Below are 8,010 nucleotides of genomic sequence, written 5' to 3'. Positions count from 1 at the left end.
TTTAACCAAAAAAATGCAATATTGCTACAAAAAAATAATTTATCTTGCCCCAAAAAAAATATCTCTTACTTTACGAAATAGAAACTCTTGAAACAAGTAAAAATTTTTTGATTTAAGCGTAAAAATATGTTGACGTGAGAAAAAAAATTTTGATTCAAGATAAAAATTTGAAGATAATTGTTTACTTGGGGCAAGTAAATTTTCATTTTCCGAATAGATCAAAAAAAATTTCTTGAATCAAGAACATTTTCCTTGATTCAAGTCAATGGTTTTTTCTGTGTAGTTCTTTGTTTTTAAGTTTACTCGTAATTTTCTGTACAAATAGAGTGCAGAAATGTATTAGCATAGTTGTCATCATTAACTTTTAATAACAAACATTTGCTTTTCATTTTCTTCAAAGAGAAACGTTTCATCTTCTCTGAAAATTCATTGATTTTAACAGAGCCTAAGTCACTCGATTTACACGGATTTACAAATATTTTTTCTACTTTAACACCTTCGAAGCCCTCTATATAAAAATCATTTAGTTCTTTAACAGTAGAATCATTTTCCTTTAAAAGTATATCACTTATAATAAAGATCTTATTATTTTTTAATTGAACAGTATTATTTGGAGGACTACTGCTTATAAACATGTCATATATTTTGACAGAGTTGACTGGTATCATTAGACCTTCATCATCTCTAATTACATCTGCATTTTCATTAATATTATACTCTTCCAGTATACATTTTTTTTTATTTTAATAGTGCCTAAGGTTTCGACAGCATTTAAACGATTAAGAATTTGTTACAAGGGCTTTGCTGCTGATTGTACGAAATATTTTAATTTGCCTATAAAATTTTCACCCCAAAATGATGAGAAATCGCTCAGTGGAGCTTGAAGATGTCTCACATCATCTGCAACGTGTATCGGATTGTGCAAGTTTATTACTTGACATGCTTCTCCATAAAATTTCTGCATTAGTTTAAAAAACTTTTTTAGTAAACTATCAGCATAATCAACGTTTTCAACTACTAGCTCTGCACTGCAGAGAATACGACAAGCAACGTGTTACAGTAAAAAATGTTTGTACACATTCGTGTCTAGTACGAACTTTAAAATAATCGGGCCAGCATACAACAGCACAAAACGATACTGCGTGGCCTTCCAATGGGACACATCAGTATCGAATACCTTTCGCTGAAATTCTTTAGGTACATATTCACTAACAGAGTCCATTCATCTTTTGAAAGTCTGTCGATTTTGATGGCTTAGTCAAACTGAACTTCCCTTTTCTACCCATTTCACCAATAGATATTTCATTGCTCCAAGAAACAATAAATGCATTGAGTCCAGAATAACGTCTTTAACTAGATCGAAACCAGGAATCTTAATAAGAGGGGTAGTAACATCCTCTTGGTGATGTTCAGGTTGAGTTTTATTAGCAAAATAATCTTTAGAGCGTTTTTCAAAATTTGTTTCCGGATAGACGCGTTTTTTTTGTATTGTAACACCTCTAATGGTACAGCGTTCACATCCATAAAATGCTATTGGCCCCTTTATAGACTTCAAGTACGCTCGGGCTTGTCCGTCAGCAATCAAGGCGACTAGTTTAAAAGAATAACTTGTCCCTTGTATTGTCACACCATTAGTAACTAATAATTTAACTTCATCGACGAAATCATTCAGAAGACTACCAACATCACTAAGTTTAGCATCACCGTAAAATAATCCAGCAATAAAAGGAGGACATATATATTTTTTTAGGTAGATTTTTTTAAAAATCTAACTATTGTATTTGTCCTCATGGTCGATTTTTCAAGGAGATACGTCGTAAACTATCATAATTAGTTGAGTAGAGTTTGAAAATACCATTCGTTAAAAAATTTATATATGTATATATATATGTATAGGGTAACACGCGTTTTCATCCCCGGACAAAATATCCCTGGACATAATACCCCCGGACATAATATCTCCAGATAAAATATCCCCGGACAAAATATCCCCAAGATAAAATATCCCTGAGTTAAGAACGAGCGTGTTTATTATAATATTTTTGTAATTACACACTCACAAATCCTATGAAAAAAAAGTATGTACTGGTGCACGCGTGGATGTTATTACATTTTTGTAATTACACATACACAAAACCTGTGAAAAAAAAGGCATGTACTATTGCACGCGTGGATGTTTTTACATTTTTGTAATTACACACACATACAAAATTTGAGAACGTAGTAAATCTCTAAAAGGCACCCAAAGAAGGCAAATAATAGTTCATACATTCTCAAATTTAAACTACCCGCATTAATTTTTAAAAAGGTGGCGCTAGCTCCTTTGGTACTATATTCATGTTTACTACCAGTGTGAAGTTATTACTTATTTTCTTAGTTATGAATGTCAGTTCATGTTTTAAGTTTATCGAATTTCATGTTTTTCCTTTCAAAATGACGTTGCAATTTATTTTTGTCACAAAAAAATAAAAAATTATTGATACATGACGGTTACTTTTATTCAAAAAAAAAAATTAATAAGACTAATGTGAGTTAGCGTTGTGCAACTAAGCCGAATTGCAAAATTATAATATATACCGATTGGTTAGTTGATTGATACTTACTAATTTCCTTCGTTTTTTTGTCTTTTATGTATCATAGAATTTGATATAACCGTATTTTCAATCATCTTTATGAATTTTCGTTTATTTATTATATTTTTTTTAGGAAATATAGTCGGTGATGTACCTCAACATGAACATGCAGGAGATATTGCTAATAGTAAGTCTAAAATCATTAAAGCAAAAATTGTTAAAAAAGCAACGAAGATTGTAGAAAAGCCCGCGACTATTATTTCTGGTGCATTAAGAGGAATATTGTCTCCTGTTACGGCTTTATTGCCGAAGCCAGTGTCACTTGCTCGGACGGTATCTCGAGTGCGTGTAAGGGCCAATCCTGAGGAAATAATGAATCCTACGACTAGAGGTGAACTTATATTATCAGAGTCTTTAAAACATACACATAATGGTGAGCTGTTTTTAATTCATGATAGTGAAGGTGGCAAGAAAAGATTTCTAATGTTTTCTACCAAGAAAAATTTGAATTATTTGACAACTTGTAGTCAATGGCTCGCCGACGGTACTTTTCGAGTTGTGCCAGAAATATTCAGTCAATTGTACACTTTACATGGCTTCAAAAATGACAAATGCTTGCCTCTTGTTCATATATTGGCTTCAAATAAATCGAAACACACGTATTGTTCATTTTTACGAGTATTAAAAAAATGTCTACCGAACTTCTCACCTGCTCGAATCATGGTAGATTTTGAAATTGGTTTTATTGAGTCATTTAAAGAAATCTCATCTAGTACTAAAATTTCAGGCTGTAACTTTCACTTTTCGCAATCTGTTTGGCGACGTATACAATCATCTGGTTTACAGAGCAAGTATAACACCGACTTAGAATTTGCTTTAAATATGCGTCTTCTTCTTGCCTTAGCATTTGTACCAGCAGACGATGTCATATCTGCTTATGAGGAAGCCGTGTCGAGTGATTATTTTGACCGTCATAGTGATATTTTGGATGAATTATTGACTTCATTCGAGATGTCATGGATTGGAAAGCTTCGGCATAACAAGAAACGACGCAAGAAGCCATTGTTCGACTTAAAGCTCTGGAACTGTTATTTAGCCGTATTAGATGATCAACTACGATCGAATAACCCTGTTGAGGGCTGGCATCACGGTTTTAATAACCGTGTTGAGGTTTCCCACGCGAGCATTTCTCGATTTATAAATTGCCTTAAAGATGAGCAAGTGAATACAGAACTGTTAATTACTCAGATGAATTCAGGACTTAATGTAGCTCCAAGGGCACGTCAAGCATATCGGGATTACAACAGTCGTTTGAAATTAGTAGTCAGTAATTATGATCGCAATAATAAGCTTCTATATTTAAATAACATTGCAAAAATATTAAGAATGAGTTAGTTTTTATAGTCAAATATTAAATTTAAGTTTTTAAATATGTGACGGTACAAAGAACGAATAATTATTTTTTGATGTGAATTAAAATTACTAGTACGATAATGTAAAATGAGAGGATAACTAAAATGGATCTGGTTATGGCGTGAAGGTTGAAAACAATTAAAATTACTCAAGATTTATCAAATATAAGTTATAGATTTATTTACACTTATTTACACTTAAACTGTAAGAAAATACTTTATAGCGAATGCGACAAGATAGATAAGCGATAGCGAATGCGACAAGTCAAGCGGTTAAAAACGCGTGGTGGTTAGTAAGACTGCACGATGTAGATAGAATTAGAGACGTCGTCTTCTTCCTTCGTGGCTGCTCGGTGGTGACGTGGCAGTATGGCCGCAGTAACGAATTTTCCCATTGGCTTAAAAGCGCGCCAACAGGAAATAGTTAGCCGCCAATTTCTCTGATTGGCCGGCTGGTAGCGGGTTCTCATGCCGACGTGGCACGGTCATGAGCAAGAAATTGCAAGTGTCGGGCCCAGATAGCGAGTGACCCGGCACTATTCTGACATTCAAGTCAGTAGCGAGTTCGGCTGCTCCCGTACGTAGCGAAAGTACACGAAGCTTTTCAAAATGATTAAGCTCGTGACTGAACATTCTCCCCAGCGCTGGCGACGGTGTCGACAGGATTGTCTTCTGGAGAGTGAACTGGTAGCACACACAATTCAGAAGTTAGCGGCTAAATCTGCAGGATCTTCGAGTAGCGGAGCGATCGGTCTTTAATTTAACACAGCCTCAATCTGTGTTAACTGTAGCGAGTTGGTCGTAAGTCAATAGCGATTCACCAATAGTTCGTATAAAATGGAACTTGATTGACTTTACGGCTGCTTCCCATTTGTCACCAAAATGGGGAGCGCTTGACGGGTTGAACTTGCAGTCTGTGCCATCTGTAGCGAGTAAATACTGAAGTTCCTTTAGCTGTCTCGATCCTGCTGCGAATTCTTTTCTTAGCGTGGCGTCTGCTCCTATAAAATTTGTACCACAGTCCGAGTATAGGGTACTGCAGGCGCCTCTCCGATTAGTAAATCTTCTAAATGCTGCGGCGAAAGCGTCAGTAGAATAATTCATGATAATTTCAATATATATAGCGGACGCAGCGAAGAATGTGAGACCTGGCTGGAACTTGCCCACCTTCTATCCAGTCAGATCTCCGTAAATCAGCGATAGTCAATTGAGCTCCCCTATGAGATGTTCTTGGCAGTATTACTGGATTATTTCGTTCATCACCCAGTAGCGAATTCTTCAAGCGACCGCCAACTCTGAGTACTTCATTGTAGTCGACGTAGGGAATCAATTTAGCGAGACGATGATTTCGTTGTAGAGAATCACCATTGTTCAGTAGTTTCAGCTCTTGCGAATAGTACTGACTTTGCGTATACTTGATCAGCAAAGTCTTTGCGAGTTCCAGGTCAACTGTAGCGAGTGGTGTGGCCAGTGTGGACTGTGGCACTTTTTTTATTTAATTTAGCGATGGCACGTAGACAGATTCCAAGCGTGTGAAGTAATGGTGACAACTTAGAGAATTTATCTAGTAGCGTGTATAGCGGGTGTGAATCTGCCTTGTAGATGGTAAAAACCAGACCTGGACGTTCTTCAAGATGTGATACCGTCTGCGAAGGGATGTCAAAAGATGGCCAGTTTTCTTTTTATTGACTGAGCCACTTAGGTCCCGTCCACCATAGCGAATGCTGTTCTAGTTTGGCTGCTGTTAAACCTCTTGAAGCGCAGTCAGCTGGGTTGATTCGTATCCCCGTAAAAGATACAGCGGAGTCTGTCCACAAGAAAATTGATATATTTTCAAGTTTCAAGATTTTCTTGACGTAAAGTACCAGTTGAGCGAGTAACACAGCGGCATTGAGCTCCATTCTTGGTATTGTAGTGGGTTTCAGTGGAGCAACTTATTTAAGTTCACACACTAGCGAGATATTGGAGCTTCCAGTAGCGTCAGTAACTTTTAAATATACGACAGCAGCCATAGCGAGTTGAGAAGCGTCAGAGAATCCATGTAGTTCAATTGATACATCATTTTGTACATGATTCTAGCGAGGTATCTGAATCTTCGAGATCTGATGTAGTTCATCTCGAAATAAATTCCATTCTTGAAGAAGCAACAATGATAGCGTAGCATCCCAGTTGAGTGTAAATTCACTGGAGCGGCTTGAGCGTGTAATTCCGTTGAATTACTTGCCCACTTAGCAAGCGGGAAACATTCTGCGGCACACATTTTTTTATGTCGAGAGCAACTTGAATTGCCTCAGCGAGTTCATCTGCGCCTCCATAGATGTTGTCAACATAGCGGGTCTTTGTTAGCGGGTAGCCATGTTGCGCATCGTGTCGATGCGAGTCATTTGCAAAGCGAATGTGTTTCGGCGGCCATCTTAGATATACGTAGCATACAAAATGGACGCGATACACGTGGAACCGACGCTAAGTTTTCGATCAAAAAAGCTGAAGAGTCTTTTTACACCGGTGTGTAAATTTGATCACCACGGGCAGCACTCTAGCAGTGCTCAGCAATGCCCACGGCACTTAGCGATTTTCACTTCAAGATCAATTACACCACACACTTTTTCTCACAATTTTTTTACGATTTTAAATTTTAATAATTTTTAATTGTTAAACCCACACCAGATCCGGCTCGAAGGACCAAAATGTAAAATGAGAGGATAACTAAAATGGATCTGGTTATGGCGTGAAGGTTGAAAACAATTAAAATTACTCAAGATTTATCAAATATAAGTTATAGATTTATTTACACTTATTTACACTTAAACTGTAAGAAAATACTTTATAGCGAATGCGACAAGATAGATAAGCGATAGCGAATGCGACAAGTCAAGCGGTTAAAAACGCGTGGTGGTTAGTAAGACTGCACGATGTAGATAGAATTAGAGACGTCGTCTTCTTCCTTCGTGGCTGCTCGGTGGTGACGTGGCAGTATGGCCGCAGTAACGAATTTTCCCATTGGCTTAAAAGCGCGCCAACAGGAAATAGTTAGCCGCCAATTTCTCTGATTGGCCGGCTGGTAGCGGGTTCTCATGCCGACGTGGCACGGTCATGAGCAAGAAATTGCAAGTGTCGGGCCCAGATAGCGAGTGACCCGGCACTATTCTGACATTCAAGTCAGTAGCGAGTTCGGCTGCTCCCGTACGTAGCGAAAGTACACGAAGCTTTTCAAAATGATTAAGCTCGTGACTGAACAGATAATGAACTATGTGAGCATATAATAAACCAATAATGACATATACATTAAAGTACTCACTATGGTATTCAATATATATTATATAATTTGACATTGTTTATTTCTTTATATGGTGATAAATTAATATTGTATTTTTTATTATTTCTCTAGTTCAAATTTTAATTTCAATAATTATTAGTAGTATAAGTGTTATCTTTATTCAAAGTAACTTGGAATTTTGTGTCTTAACATGAGTAGTCCAATAATAACTAAAATGATTAGCATAAGAAATTATAAACTATTGTATTATTCATTCCGGTGATTATTAATTATAGGATTATTTGTTCACATAATTTTAGACTTTTCGTTTATGTAGATTCGGAAATTAAGATAATGTCGTTGACACGTACTTGGTGCATTGTATTTAATTTATATTCAATAAGATATTGTCTATTACTTTATATAATGGTGAATTGATAGTGTATATTTTATTATTTCTCTAGTTCAATTGTAATACAAGCAAAAATGTAAGGGTAATTTCAATAATTATTATCAGTATTAAAATTTAAGTCGTATTGGGGTAATTAATATTTAGAGTACAAAGATATATAAGCGATAAATACTATGTGCCGTGAGTTATCGTGTATAATATCCTAAACAATTCCATGATTACAAATAAAGTTGATTATGTTGATGCATAATGAGATTTTTTATTTCTTAAGAAATATATATAATTATTAACTATTACGCAGTAATTTACAAAAAATTCATCTATATTCAATAGCTTATATTCTTTTAATTGTCAATT

General features: G+C 35.9%; 1 protein-coding gene across 1 annotated transcript; it reads left to right on the top strand.

The window, feature by feature from the left end:
* Positions 1–855: 855 nt before the first annotated feature.
* On the top strand, positions 856–3,968 carry LOC130667181 (uncharacterized). The gene is made up of 2 exons (XM_057468672.1): positions 856–925; positions 2,707–3,968. Exons 1-2 carry the CDS (start codon positions 856–858, stop codon positions 3,966–3,968), a joined length of 1,332 nt encoding a protein of 443 aa, XP_057324655.1.
* Positions 3,969–8,010: the final 4,042 nt, after the last annotated feature.

The sequence above is a fragment of the Microplitis mediator genome, chromosome 4 (assembly GCF_029852145.1).
Source record: "Microplitis mediator isolate UGA2020A chromosome 4, iyMicMedi2.1, whole genome shotgun sequence".
Taxonomy (NCBI): Eukaryota; Metazoa; Arthropoda; class Insecta; order Hymenoptera; family Braconidae; genus Microplitis; species Microplitis mediator.
Note: the sequence above shows the minus strand (reverse complement) of the source record. Positions and strands in the feature narration are given on the sequence as shown.

Bases quoted from the DNA above. Each gene is read 5' to 3' on its own strand.
- LOC130667181 (XM_057468672.1), top strand. From the start codon at position 856: ATGATGAGAAATCGCTCAGTGGAGCTTGAAGATGTCTCACATCATCTG. The intron at 926-2,706 runs GTTTATTACTTG...TATTTTTTTTAG, and splicing joins ACGTGTATCGGATTGTGCAA to GAAATATAGTCGGTGATGTA.